This window comes from Balaenoptera acutorostrata, chromosome 12, assembly GCF_949987535.1.
Source record: "Balaenoptera acutorostrata chromosome 12, mBalAcu1.1, whole genome shotgun sequence".
Taxonomy (NCBI): Eukaryota; Metazoa; Chordata; class Mammalia; order Artiodactyla; family Balaenopteridae; genus Balaenoptera; species Balaenoptera acutorostrata.
Genome location: NC_080075.1, coordinates 47,914,117 through 47,928,908, shown reverse-complemented (window position 1 = coordinate 47,928,908; position 14,792 = coordinate 47,914,117). Strand labels below are relative to the sequence as shown.

At 48.9% G+C, this 14,792-nt stretch overlaps 1 protein-coding gene across 5 annotated transcripts in view; it reads left to right on the top strand.

The window, feature by feature from the left end:
* Positions 1-14,792, top strand: part of SPTBN1 (spectrin beta, non-erythrocytic 1) — a 196,068-nt gene that overhangs the window by 145,101 nt on the left and 36,175 nt on the right. For all 5 annotated transcript variants that reach the window (XM_057558641.1, XM_057558643.1, XM_007190016.2 and 2 more), the window contains 10 exons: positions 2,965-3,077; positions 3,862-4,049; positions 5,393-5,510; positions 6,559-6,717; positions 7,394-7,696; positions 9,548-9,701; positions 10,403-11,273; positions 11,368-11,505; positions 12,333-13,089; positions 14,038-14,240. In XM_057558641.1, coding sequence (XP_057414624.1) covers positions 2,965-3,077; positions 3,862-4,049; positions 5,393-5,510; positions 6,559-6,717; positions 7,394-7,696; positions 9,548-9,701; positions 10,403-11,273; positions 11,368-11,505; positions 12,333-13,089; positions 14,038-14,240 — 3,004 coding nt within the window. The remainder of the gene's footprint in view (positions 1-2,964; positions 3,078-3,861; positions 4,050-5,392; positions 5,511-6,558; positions 6,718-7,393; positions 7,697-9,547; positions 9,702-10,402; positions 11,274-11,367; positions 11,506-12,332; positions 13,090-14,037; positions 14,241-14,792) is intronic.

The following is a 14,792-nucleotide window of genomic DNA, read 5'->3' as shown; positions in this document are numbered from 1 at the left end:
ACCCATAGGTTGTAAATCCCTTGCTTACCAAAATCCTAACTGTAGGCTTCATCTTAGCATGAGCTATCACAGGAACGTTTTCTGATGTTGAGAAGCATTTAAAATGTAAGAGGATTTGTTTGTAGGGCTGGAGCTTTTTAGACCCTCTCAGCTGTTAGCAAATATTAGAGAGAAAAAACTGTATGTGAGTGAAAGTTTAAAGCTCTTATAAATATAGAATAGGAAGTTGAACTCCCCAAGGGCAGATCGAGGTCGTGAGGCTGCCAGGCAGGCGTCTTGCTATTTTCCAGTGCATCAGATGCACTGATAGTTTCACTACAGGAAGCTGAGATAAAATTATCTTTGTGCTAGCCCATTAAATGATTTCTCAATATAAACACAAAACTAAAATTCCTTGGACTGTGATAAATCTTTGTGCTTAACCCCTGCCTTACTCTGGAAAGGCATCCTCCCTGAGCCCGAGCTCTTTGTGCTTGGATAAAGAATCTTCTCTTTTTTTTAATCACTGTGACAAAAAGAAATTTAATAAGTTGCTCATTAGTTACTCTTTCTAATCACCACCCACTACGAAAAGGGGATTGATGTTCCCCAGATCATTCGAAGACAAGGAGCTAAAAAAAGCAGTCGATGTCACTTACTCTGTGGGTTTGATCTTGATTATTAGTTGTCCTTAGCTGCTGCTTAGTTGTCCGGTGCCCCAGAGAGCATCAGTTAAAATAAAATTGTAAACAAGTTAAAAAAGGTTTTGCTTGCTCACTCTTTCCCAGTTATGTCGACATTTTGTGTTTATTCAATTGCATACAGGGATGGCATTTTTTCCTGGCCTTCCTCCAATTCTGTATCCATAGGGCCCACTTTGATGGGGCCAAACAGACACAGGAGTTGGCCACAGGGGCCCTGGGGTGGGAACAGTAGCTGTGGCCCCCACTGCCATCAGCTGCCTCAGTGACTCTGGGCAGGGAACTTTCCCGCCCTGTGCCCTGGTAGTCAAGTCTTTAAAACAAGAGAAACAACCTGCCTCACACAGGGCTGCCAGGAGGATAGAAGTGAAGGCGCGTGTGCGGATGCACATTGAAAAAAGAGCCCCATACGTCAACAAAGAGCCATCTGTGTGTTCTCTCCTCTGTCTATCCTGAGTTGAGTGCTTCCCTCAACATTGCCATACCCCGAAGACTGACCACCTTCATTCATTTGCTCCCTCCCTCGATAAATATTTATTGACCACCCACCCTGTATATAGACAGCACGTTAGGAGGTGGGGAGGCACGGTGGCCCAGGGCTTCCCAAGACTGGTTTCCTGCCTTGGAAACTCAGTCTTGTAAGACTAATGAAATGTGCATAAGTAATCATAGGACCTGGCAGAAAGCAAACCATAAACAAAGCCCTTTAGGGAACAGAGGAGACAGTCATTCCAGCTGTAGGGATCGGAAATGGCTGTGTTGGAGTGGTGGCTTCTGAGCTGGACCTGAAGGGTAGGAAGAAGGTGGTGTGCTGGGGAAGGCCCTTTCAGACAAAGGGAGGCTGTAACCGGAAGGAATATTGGGAATTGAGGGGTGGTAAATAGTCCAGTTTGGTTTAGATCTATAGTGCCTTAGAAGAACCAGTAGGCTATAGAATGAGAAATGTCTAGAATGGCACTTGGCACTTAGAGGAAGCTTGATAAATATTCGATGGATAGATGGAAGGAAGGGAGGGAGGGAAAGAAAGTTAGGGCAAATTGTAGAGGCCTTTTGGGGTTTATACTTTATTTTTCAGACTGCAGGGCACTTCTGAGTGATTTGGGCTTGGAGGGAGCTGTGCTTCACAGCTGTGCTTCTGGAAGATCAGCCAGGCACAGTGTGTAAAGTGAATCGAGTAGCAGGGAGACCCAGTGAGGAAGCCATTGCTTCAGGTCTGGTTATGTGACCGTGAGAGCTGGACCCAAGAGTGACAGTAAGGATTCCATAAATAGAATCATCAGGTCTCAGACCCGGTGACTAACTGGATATGGGTAACAAGGAGATAAAGATGTCCATGGACTCAGTGGCCGGGAAAGATTCTGGTGCCACTGGCAGAAATAAGGACCACAGAGAAACACAGACCAGCTTAGGGGTCGGGGAGGCAGGGAGGTGAATGTGGTGTGTCTGGGTGGTAACCACACCACTGAGATATCTGACTCAGTTCTTACTATGTTCTTCATTTCTGTGTAGTAGTTTTGTATATATTTTGTCATCTCAGTAGCCTGGGATCCTCTAGAGAAAGGATCATGTCTGTTAAGACTTTTATGTCCTTCTGTCATACAGAGTGAAGTAAGTCCGAAAGAGAAAAACAGATACCGTATGCTAACACATACATATGGAATCTAAAAAAAAAAAAAAAGTGGTTCTGATGAACCTAGGAGCAGGACAGGAATAAAGACGCAGATATAGAGAATGGACTTGAGGACACGGGGAGGGGGAAGGGTAAGCTGGGACGAAGTGAGAGAGTGGCATGGACACATATACAGTACCAAATGTAAAACAGATAGCTGGTGGGAAGCAGCCGCATAGCACAGGGAGATCAGCTCGGTGCTTTGTGTCCACCTAGAGGGGTGGGATAGGGAGGGTAGGAGGGAGACCCAAGAGGGAGGAGGAGACATGGGCATATACGTACACATATAGCTGATTCACTTTGTTATACAGCAGCAACTAACACACCATTGTAAAGCAATTATACTTCAATAAAGATGTTAAAAAAAAAAAAAAGACTTTTATGTCCTTACTGCAGTAGAAGGCACTTATGAATGTTCATATAATAAAAGAGCCAGGGAGGTGATTTCATCCCTGTTAGTTAACTTTATAATTAACACACTGATGGCAGAACTCTCAGCCCAAAAAATGAAGATACAGGCCTGTGCAGTGCTGAGCAGCTGTTCCGGGTTGTTCCTGCTGCCTGGGTGGCGGTGCTGTGAGCAGAGTACTGAACAGAATCTTCTCTGGGTTGCAGATATCAGTGTGGACCACCCCGATGAGAAGTCCATTATCACTTACGTGGTGACTTATTACCACTACTTCTCAAAGATGAAGGCCTTGGCTGTTGAAGGAAAACGAATTGGAAAGGTGAGCTCACACCACTTTTGTAAGTTGTGAGACGTAATTAAGGTTCGCATCTTAATGTGTCGCCACCACGCACTCAGACGTTTAGCTATTGGGAGTTCGTGGCAGGTTCTCCACACGGCAGGGAAGTGGGCAGCAGCCTCTCGATCCCAAAGAGTAACAGGAGGCAGGAGTGGTGGGTGGCTAAAATACTGAGGAAGGGATTTCAGGGGGATCTCAGACCCAGAAACACCCCTCCCCTCAACCTTGCCAGAAAATTGGGTATTGAAAATCTGATTGAGTCGCCTGATGTCATGGACGTGAAAATCCTACTTACCACGCTTGGAAAGGCCTCATCAGTATTACATTTTTTTAATTTTTTTGTTTGGCTGATGTTCCCCTGCCATATATTTCAAAACACAGCAGATCAGATGACATTGTCTTCTCAGTGCAATGGAATGGAAAATTCATGGGCATTCATGGGACAGGACCAAGCAAAATAGAGCCCTTTTTGTTCCTCTAGGAATTTCAGAGCTGAGGTATCAGGAGTCATTCAGGATCTGAAACCCTTTGCCTGGGGGTAGGGAGGTTACAGAACCAATTACAGTTGAGTTAAGTTGTCATTGCTCACAAATGATAGCCACGGTCTGAGTGCTTATTAGCACATGGTTCTTGGAGTTTTAAAAACTCTTGTGCCTAAGTCTCAGCGAGTGCTGAAGTGTGTGCGGGCTCCCATAAGGCTGCAGTCATGTCTCCCTTACGTAGGGATGCGATCTTGTTTTTCCATTTTTCTGACTCTTGTTTACAGGTGCTCGACAATGCTATTGAAACAGAAAAAATGATTGAAAAGTATGAATCCCTTGCCTCTGACCTTCTGGAGTGGATTGAACAAACCATCATTATTTTGAACAATCGCAAATTTGCCAACTCGCTGGTTGGGGTTCAACAACAGCTTCAGGCCTTCAACACCTACCGCACTGTGGAAAAGCCGCCCAAGTAAGATGCAGAGTGTAATGCATTGCCCTTCTTATGGGGAGAGAGGTGATTGCAGCCGCAGACCCCTGTTTTCTGACTTGCATGGTCTCATCTCTCAATGAATGCCTCTCGCCAGCGGCCTGTCCTCCTCCTTTTAATCTGAGCCTGTGTTGCCGAGATGTATTCCAAATTATACCCTCTGTGAGCCCTTTCCAGCAGAAATGTGCCACTGGTACGTGTGATACGTGAGAGTCCCAAGAAACGGTGCAGGTCCCCAGTTCCTTATCCAAAGCTCTTGTGCCTAATGTGTTTCAGAATTCCATCGTTTCTGGATTTTAGAGAAGTAACAGGGTACATGCCAGGTGGTTCTGAGGCAGTTAACTCGTATCAGGCCTCCTCACATATCTGTAGCAAAACATGTAATTATTCACATTGTGTGAATTAAAAAAAACAATAGTTTCATATCCGTTCAGATCAGGTTTTGCTGCCCCCAGAAGTCTGATTTTTCACATATTTTAAAGCTACGTAGTTGTCCAGTAAATATTGTGGCCCTTATCTCTTGCTTATTATGACAAGAGTCATCCCTCCTTTTTCTGAAAACTTCACTCAGTTGTGAATTCCTGGCTGAGGTCTCCACAACCCATTGACAGTGACCCTAGGTGGACGTTTGAAATGATCCTTGTTGAATGCATTCAGCTGTGCTCTCGGAATGAAGCCAGTTCATCGTCCAGGGCTTGGGGTCTAAATCTTGATTGAGTTGATTAACAAAAGAGTAGCATTCTGTGCCCCTGACTGTAAATCTCAGCAACAACAACGAACCACAAAAAAACCCCCACAGTTTGGCACATACTGAGGTCTTCAGTACCCAAAAACTAACCCACTGCTCTAACACGCACGCGTTTCACATAAAAGTCAGACTGGAGATAAATGCCTTTTAAAATTGTGAGGCTGCACGAAGTGTGTTTATTTATTTATTTATTTATTGACTGTGTTGGTTCTTCGTTTCTGTGTGAGGGCTTTCTCCAGTTGTGGCAAGCGGGGGCCACTCTTCATCGCGGTGCGCAGACCTCTCACTGTCGCGGCCTCTCATTGCGGAGCACAGCTCCAGACGCGCAGGCTCAGTAGTTGTGGCGCACGGGCTTAGTTGCTCCGCGGCATGTGGGATCTTCCCGGACCAGGGCTCGAACCCGTGTCCCCTGCATCGGCAGGCAGACTCTCAACCACTGCGCCACCAGGGAAGCCCCGAAGTGTGTTTTTTTATTTTATTTTATTTTATTTTATTTTTTTCTCTAGAAGCAGATGCATTTTTCCTTTTGAAAGAACAAAATATAGTATAATGTTTATGGCTGGTTTTCTCTGCTTAGATTTACTGAGAAGGGGAACTTGGAAGTCCTGCTTTTCACTATTCAGAGCAAGATGAGGGCCAATAACCAGAAGGTCTACATGCCCCGGGAGGGGAAACTCATCTCTGACATTAACAAGGTAAAACCGATCCGTCTGGCCTCCTTCGTGGGCCCTGTCCTCCTGTGTGGGCGCCAGCCTCCTGTAGGTTTTCAGGTTCTATCAGTGGGTCTTGATTGCTAAGAGATCTTGAAAGGCTTCCTTCCTGGCCTGCCGAGTTGATAAGCGGCAGTCATTGCTCACGTAGTGCTGAGGGTCAAGGGAGTGCTTGTGGTGGTTTGCGGGCAGGTGGCTGGCGGTGTATGTGTGTGTGTGTGTTAGATTTTATCAAACCAGGTTCAGCCTGCTTACCTTGTCACTCAGATACATAATCAGTTTACCTGTCATTTGTCCCAGGCAATTGGCTCAAACATCTTTAAATTGCAAAAGGGAGAATTCAAAACCTTATTTCATGTATCTGGAATCCCTAGAGGTTAGAGCTTAGGATTTTGACTCCTTCTGTCAGAGAAGCTGTCAAAAAATTTGTTTCCATGCCTGTTATATCTGCAATTATAGAATTTCATGGTGGGCATTATTTCCAAGCAGAAATCTGAAAAATCTAGAACTGTGGTCAGTTGTACACATTTAGATTCTTTTAAGTCGAATTTTTTTTTTAATGTGAAGTAAGATATATTTCATAGGAATGAATTTAATTGGTGACTATTTTGGGAAAAAAATACTCAGATATGTGAATTAAAAATAAGTGACTTCAGAGTAGGGTGAATGAGAGATTCATAGTATGATTTCTTAGAAGATGTCATTTATCTTTTTTACATCAGAGCTGTTGAAGATACTTTGCTTCCTCTCAATTAAAGTTAAGGGCTTTGTAACTTAGCTACGTTGCTCCATATCTACACTGTTTTGTTTCCCAGATGTGACATAGGATCTTTAGATTTAGATAGGGGAGAGTGTTCCCATGTGGCTCAACTGAGAGAAAATGATTTTTTTCCCAAGGCTTAAGAGTCAGTGAGGTTGGGAATGGGATTTCCCTTTCAAGTTCTCAGGTCTTTTTGAGAAGCACTGGCTGTTAACTGCAGCCTAGGATTGTTCCTTGAACGTAGCAGGAAACTGTTCTCTTTCATCTCTGTAGGCCTGGGAAAGACTGGAAAAAGCGGAACACGAGCGAGAACTGGCCCTGCGGAACGAGCTCATAAGACAGGAGAAACTGGAACAGCTTGCCCGCAGATTCGACCGCAAGGCAGCTATGAGGGAGACCTGGCTGAGCGAGAACCAGCGTCTGGTGTCCCAGGTCCTGCTCTAGAACAGTGTTCAAGAAAACTGCTCCCGGGGTCCGCTAGAACCTAGACCACGCTCAGGGGCCTTAGGACAGCTGTTTGTCAACATCCAGTGTCCTGCAGCAGCTGTCAAGTCATCTCACCCACTTCCCATGAAGAGGATGTTTATAATTTCTAATATATTTTCTCTTCTATTTATCTGACTTTTTATAGATCTGGAAGTAGTTCAAACAAAGTTTGTTTAGAGCCAGTGAGTGTGTGTGAACCGTTCATATTTAAAAATTTGTCTCCTTCTCCCAGTCTTTGGCCTTCAAGGCAGCTAGACTGGCCATGAAATAAGTAAGTGGCTTCTTTTCTACTTGGCTTAACCAAAGCCATCGCCTGCTCCAGTCTCGTAAGTCGGGTGCTACCTATGTGCTGCACCCCTCTGTAAAGTGAGAAGTTGCTGGTTTGCTTTGGGGGCAGCATTTGAGCCCAAGCACAGTTCTAAGGGCCCCCAGGAAGGCGGAGACCAGTGGGGGTCGGGACTCGGGAGTCAGTGTTTGGCTTTGGGACACCACCCCCCCCCCCCGCCCCCGCCAAGATTAAGGGGTGTGCCCAGGACTCCACCTCCGTTTTCTGTTTCTTTGTTCCAAATTGGATGGCTTTTGAATTTTGTGCTTCTTTTCTTTTTGTTCCCTTTTCTCTTAGGACAACTTTGGATTTGACCTTCCTGCCGTCGAGGCTGCCACGAAGAAGCACGAGGCCATTGAGACGGACATTGCCGCGTACGAGGAGCGCGTGCAGGCCGTGGTGGCCGTGGCCAGGGAGCTGGAAGCGGAGAACTACCACGACATCAAGCGCATCGCGGCGAGGAAGGACAATGTCATCCGGCTCTGGGAGTACCTGCTGGAGCTGCTCAGGGCCCGGCGGCAGCGCCTCGAGATGAACCTGGGGCTGCAGAAGATATTCCAGGAAATGCTCTACATTATGGACTGGATGGATGAAATGAAGGTAAAACGTGCCAGCGTGGAGGCCAGAGCCCATCCAGTCAGGCCTGTCTCGTCTGGGACCCGCCCACTAACCCCCCAACACACAGCCATGCCCCTGGTCTGATCGCCCACTTACAGCCAGAGAAGGGCCATGTCACCCACGGGAAGGTTGTTTGTTAGCTCACAAGTTAAATGAGACGTGAAGTGAGAAGAAGTTGTGACAAAGGTCAGTTCCGTAGCTGGAGGGCTGCCGCTGTGACTCAGGTCTAATTTAGGTTATATCCCCTGGTAGGGGGTCAGTCAAATTGTGGTCTTCTGTGGTTTTAACTTTTTAGAGTTGGGGCTGCCTTTCCGTCTCGTTGGCCTATGTGTGAGTGGCTCTGCTTTGGGGAGAGGCCAGGCGGGTGGTACGGAAGAGTAGTAGGCAGTGTGGACAGAACGCATCCCGGGAACCGGGCAGCCAGCGTTCAGATGGTGAGCGCCGGAGCTTCCCGATCTCCTTGAGCCTCCTTCCTTCACCTGTAAGCGGAGAGCTTACTTACCATCTGCCTCATCTACCTCATCCGGTTATAGCGAGAATTAAGCGCAAGATGTGTGTATGTATCACAGGGCGGCGTGCTGGTTGGAGAGGGCTGCCAGTGCCGATTTGTGCCTCCCCTTCCTTTACTGACAGCTCTGGGCATGGTGTTCCCAGCTTTCCCCCCAACCCAGGAAGAGACCTGCCGTTGTGCCATAGTCCTGTGCCTGTCTGTGTCCTCTGATGCAAGCCTCTTAGGAAAGCTCATCCATGTCAAGCAGTTCTCCAGCTGGCAGGCCTTTAGCCACATAGCTAGGACAGAACAGGGCAGATTTCAGGCCGTACCGTGAAGCCTCCTTTATCTCAACATGCTGTGTTCCCCAGCTTGACCTCATGCGAGGGGTTTCCTTCCTAGGATGTAAGCCCTTGCCTTTTGCTTACCTCTTGAACTGTTCCTGGCAGGGGGAGCGAGGTCACTTCATACCATGAGTTTTCCCTCTTTATTGTCCCAGGTTTATGATGTTCTCATGTATGGTCTGTCTTGACCTCTTAAAATAGAAATGTTCATAAAATCTAGCAGAGATGTGCTTTTCATTTTAGAATTCGTCATGCACTTTATAATTCAGATTGGGCCAGAGACTTCCTCATAAGTAAGAATGAAGTAGAAATTCCATCTGGAGAGGATGTGTGATGAGAGCCCCAAATTGGGCTGATGGAAAAAATGAAAGAAAATATTAGTGGGTCCAAACTTAAACCAGAGATGTTGCTCGGGACCTCCTAAGCGTGACAGTCACCTGGCCCTGTTAGAGATTTGGTTAGAGATGTGGTTTGTAAGCTTTTCAACTAGGTGTTTCTCCCGTTGATTGTGTAAGTATCGCAGAGGTGTACCAATGAGCTTGCAGGTGAGGAGAGCATCCAGTTAAGGGGTCAGCAACTTCTAGGAGACTTCTTTAAACTTTGACATGAAACAGCTCTGTTACCTTTATCTTATCTTCTTGAATGGTTGTTATTGCAGGCACTTCCTTCTTGGAGGCTCAGTTTATATTTCATACTGGTTCCTCCTTTTTTTTTTTTTTTTTCTTTTTTCTTTTTTCTATTCTTTACTTTTTAGTATAGGTTTGACTTCTTATTCCAAGGTAGATGGTCATTAGTTTATAATGTCTCTCCTGCTACAGGCTTTTGGGTTTGTTTTGCTCTGATTTGCATGCCATCATCTTCCCCTAAAGATATGGGGAGGATGGCTGGCTGGAGGGAGGGTGCAGCTTGGTTGCTGGCTCCCATCCCATCCAAAGATTATGAGACGCTGACGTCAAGGTTGTATTCATGGATGTCTTTTTTGTTGCCTCTTGCGCGCAGGTGCTGTTATTGTCTCAAGACTATGGCAAACACTTGCTCGGCGTGGAAGACCTGTTACAGAAGCACGCCCTGGTTGAAGCGGACATTGGCATCCAGGCAGAGCGGGTGAGAGGTGTCAATGCCTCCGCCCAGAAGTTTGCAACAGACGGGGAAGGTAAAGACAGACCGTTCGAGCCGTTACCCCCTCGTCACCAGAAGTCCATCTCCAGAGATGTAAATGGGTTATGTGTGGCAATGGGACCTTTAAAGTTACTTTGCTATTGTGGGTTCCCAGTGGGCCGTGTCGTGGGTATAATGAGATGCAGTAGGGTGGCCTTCCATTACATTTTAACTGTCTTGCTATTCTGAAATGGACCTGTCTTTTCCTTCAGTACTCGAGTGCTGCTTGGTTTTTAGTGGCTTGATGTTGGCCACTGAAATCTGCCAGACCACACTCTGCACACCGATAGCCTGGTGTGTCTCTCAGACACCTCATGGCTTTCACTCCTGGCTGGTGCATATCTTTGTTTAAAGGATGTTTGGAAGGATTTGGTTTTGTTCTGTTTTAGAAACAATTAAATGCAGCTGCTGCCTTCTTTCTTACAATTTACCTGCTTTTTTGGTTCCTAAGTGATCAAAAAAAAATAATGCTTGGGGCAAAAAAAAAAAAAAAAAAAAAATAGCAGTTATCCTTTCCTCTCCCCCCTCATCCAGTCAAGATCCTAGAAGGTGCTCCATTGCCCCATAACATGGCCCTGCACTTAGCGTAAACTGGTGATCTAGGAGGGAGAGCGGGGGTGTAGCCGACTGCCTGCAAACGCGCAGGAGCCTGTGCTGCCGCTGTCACACCCACGTGCCTGCCTTGGCGTTAAACAGGTTACAAGCCCTGCGACCCCCAGGTGATCCGAGACCGCGTGGCCCACATGGAGTTCTGTTACCAAGAGCTTTGCCAGCTGGCGGCTGAGCGCCGGGCCCGCCTGGAAGAGTCCCGTCGCCTCTGGAAGTTCTTCTGGGAGATGGCCGAGGAGGAAGGCTGGATCCGGGAGAAGGAGAAGATCCTGTCCTCCGACGACTATGGCAAGGACCTCACCAGCGTCGTGCGGCTGCTCAGCAAGCACCGGGCGTTCGAGGACGAGATGAGCGGCCGCAGCGGCCACTTCGAGCAGGCCATCAAGGAGGGCGAAGACATGATCGCCGAGGAGCACTTCGGGTCGGAGAAGATCCGGGAGCGGATCGCCTACATTCGCGAGCAGTGGGCCCACCTGGAGCAGCTCTCGGCCATCCGCAAGAAGCGCCTGGAGGAGGCCTCGCTGCTGCATCAGTTCCAGGCGGACGCCGACGACATCGACGCCTGGATGCTGGACATCCTCAAGATCGTCTCCAGCAGCGACGTGGGCCACGACGAGTACTCCACCCAGTCCCTGGTCAAGAAGCACAAGGACGTGGCAGAGGAGATCGCCAACTACCGGCCCACCATCGACTCGCTGCACGAGCAGGCCGGCGCCCTCCCCCAGGAGCACGCCGAGTCTCCCGACGTGCAGGGCCGACTGGCAGGCATCGAGGAGCGCTACAAGGAGGTGGCCGAGCTGACGCGGCTGCGGAAGCAGGCGCTGCAGGACACCCTGGCCCTGTACAAGATGTTCAGCGAGGCCGACGCCTGCGAGCTCTGGATCGACGAGAAGGAGCAGTGGCTCAACAACATGCAGATCCCAGAGAAGCTGGAGGACCTGGAGGTCATCCAGCACAGGTGAGCGGCTGCTGCGGGGACACCGGCCCGCCCGCCCGCCCCTCGCAGCCGAGGTGACCGAGCAGGTGACCCCCCTGTTGAATTGCCTCTGCAGATTCGAGAGCCTAGAACCAGAGATGAACAACCAGGCTTCCCGGGTGGCGGTGGTGAACCAGATCGCTCGGCAGCTGATGCACAGCGGCCACCCGAGTGAGAAGGAGATCAAGGCCCAGCAGGACAAGCTCAACACGAGGTAAGCGTGAGACAGGCGGCGGGCCGGCTCCCTGTGTGCCAGGCCAGGATGGCAAGGTCACCTGCTGAGCCTCGCGGTCAGGAATTTCCTGCACAGGGTCACTGACACTGTGGCGCTGACGCCATGATGTCGGCATCTGCCTTTCGACATACCCTGGTTTTTCAAGAAGCGTCTCTGTGGGGAGGGGGGTGGGCAACATCGTTCGGGGCAGCCCCTCCCGACGTGGGAAGCGAGGGCCTGGGTGTGAGACCTGTGCCCAGCGTGGTGGATCACGGCATCAAGGCAGCACCTGTCCTGTGTCTTTTAAAACGATTTCTGGAACAGGGAGGGTTTTAGCATGTTTGAGACGTAATTGGTGGATGAAAGTCCTGATTATCAAGGTGGACCTTTGTCCCCGTCTTATCTTTCTGTTGAATAAATACATTTGAGTAGGTCGTGGTGGCAAGCTGGCCTTGGTTCTGAAGGCTTTGGGTGTGGGAAACGTTCATTAGGTGCAGCTCGGAGATGAGTAAAATGTGCATTGCAGACATGAATTAAGTGACTCTTTGGGGGACAGATGTGTTGTCACTGCTGACTTTGCAGCTCCTTTGGCAAGTCCCCCTCTTGTCAGGCTCTGTCCCGATTAGATTATAGTGTGTCTCTGAGCTGTTTCGATGGTGATATTTGGTGTCCGTATACTGAGGGAGATGATTTTCCAAAGCGCATGTAGTCAAAGCAGAGTTGGAGGGGGAGCCGCAGCTTCAACCGTCACTGTTGATTTCCTTGTCCAGCCGTGAGCTTCCGGCCTCTCTCCCACTCTGCTCTCTGCTCCGCCCCTGCGCCCACAGGTGGAGTCAGTTCAGGGAGCTGGTGGACCGGAAGAAGGACGCTCTCCTCTCCGCCCTGAGCATCCAGAACTACCACCTCGAGTGCAACGAAACCAAGTCCTGGATTCGAGAGAAGACCAAGGTCATCGAGTCCACCCAGGACCTGGGCAACGACCTGGCGGGAGTCATGGCCCTGCAGCGCAAGCTGACCGGCATGGAGCGGGACCTGGTGGCCATCGAGGCAAAGCTGAGCGACCTGCAGAAGGAGGCCGAGAAGCTGGAGTCCGAGCACCCCGACCAGGCCCAGGCCATCCTGTCTCGGCTGGCCGAGATCAGCGACGTGTGGGAGGAGATGAAGACCACGCTCAAGAACCGCGAGGCCTCCTTGGGAGAGGCCAGCAAGCTGCAGCAGTTCCTGCGGGACCTGGACGACTTCCAGTCCTGGCTCTCCAGGACCCAGACGGCCATCGCCTCGGAGGACATGCCCAACACCCTGACCGAGGCCGAGAAGCTCCTCACGCAGCATGAGAACATCAAAAACGAGATCGACAACTACGAGGAGGACTACCAGAAGATGAGGGACATGGGTGAGATGGTCACCCAGGGCCAGACCGACGCCCAGTACATGTTCTTGCGGCAGCGGCTGCAGGCCCTGGACACTGGGTGGAATGAGCTCCACAAGATGTGGGAGAACAGGCAGAACCTTCTCTCCCAGTCCCACGCCTACCAGCAGTTCCTGCGGGACACCAAGCAGGCCGAAGCCTTCCTTAACAACCAGGTAACGTCCCTCCTTGCCTTGGCTTCCTTCCTGTCGGGGCAGGCCCTGGCTGCCTTTGGAAGCGTTTCTGCCGGGGCTGCTGGTTTAAACCTCACCTGTGGGAAATGAGAAGAATGATGGAAAGACATTTGTTTTTTTCCTGACATCTAAGGCACTGAAACCCATCACAACGTAGGGGATAGAGTTGAAGATTTCCACAGGGGCTATCTTGCCTTGCAAAGTACAGTTCCACTGCAGTTACGGTCGAGGACCTCTTAGTGGGTTCATAGTACGTATGTCCTCATAGCAGTTCATTAAATTAGCGACATTCTGAGAGGTGTTAATTCAATCTAAAAAGTATTGGGTTGGCCAAAAAGTTCGGGTTTTTCCATAATATTACGGAAAAATCCAAACGAACTTTTTGGCCAACCCAATATTTTAGGGGATATTTTTTTTTTCTTTTTTTTTTTTTTTTCTGAATGGTTCTGTCTTCGTTGCTCTAGAAAGGTCAGGGACTTGACCCAGTGACCCAAGGACATTAGAGATTAGAGAAAGAGAAAGAGCTAAGGATGGTCACCAACATTGTGGTTGATAATCCCTCTTAAAAGATTGGGTTTGAACAGTCTGTTGCTGTCACCTTATGGGCACATGAGTGGACCCTTGTGGCTGATGCACAAACCTTTGTTCACTTCCCTCACTCTCTTTGGGAAAAAAATAAGAGCATTTAACCACTTAGGGAAATTTAGTCACTTGCGGTGTCCCACTGGGATTTTTTTTCCCGCCCAACTTTTTGTGTTATCTGACTCCATAGATAATTTCATATAAGTGTGACGAAGCAATTGTTGCAAAGTATGTTGCGTGGAAATGCAGGATGTAGGAAAGAGTGCTTTTTTGTTGTTGTTCTGAAAGCAAGTTGTATTTCATGATTTCTCATCCTGCTCTGATTTTGTTTTTCCCTTTTTAAATAAGGAGTATGTTTTAGCCCATACTGAAATGCCCACCACCTTGGAAGGAGCTGAAGCAGCTATTAAAAAACAAGAGGACTTCATGACCACCATGGACGCCAACGAGGAGAAGATCAATGCGGTCGTGGAGACGGGCCGGAGGCTGGTGAGCGATGGGAACATCAGTTCGGACCGCATCCAGGAGAAGGTGGACTCTATCGATGACAGGTGCGGCATCCTGAGGTTCTCAAGGGAGTCATGCACCCTGGGGCTGTCAAACGTCTGAATCACTGGCCAACGTCTTTGGGGCTGTGGGTATAAATTCCCCCGGTGGGCAGGACGTGGGCACCTAGCAAAATTTAATCTACAATAGAAAGAAAGCCTGAGACGCCAGACTAATTCTTAACCAAAGACTTAGGAGAGCCAGAGTGCTGGGTAGCGGTGGGGTGTGAGCCTTGCCCTGTGAGAGGTGACACGTAGCGTGTCACCCAGTGGGACCCCGAAAGCCATACACTTCCGCAGCCAAGCCCACATTCTCCTTCATCCACACAAGGCTCCTCTGAGGCCTTTCAGGAGGGGACAGGGAGGAAGGGCAAAGTTGGCTTGTCCTGAGTACCTGGCAGAGGCAAAAGTGAACACCATCAGGCCTTTCTTGGAAAATTGGCTTGGGTAATGCTGTAATAGGATCTTTCTCAAAATAAGAAACAAGACTCTTTTCCTCCTTTTCTGCCAAGGCCTCTCCAAGATTAGATGCTCTTGTTTTATTTTTATTTATTTATT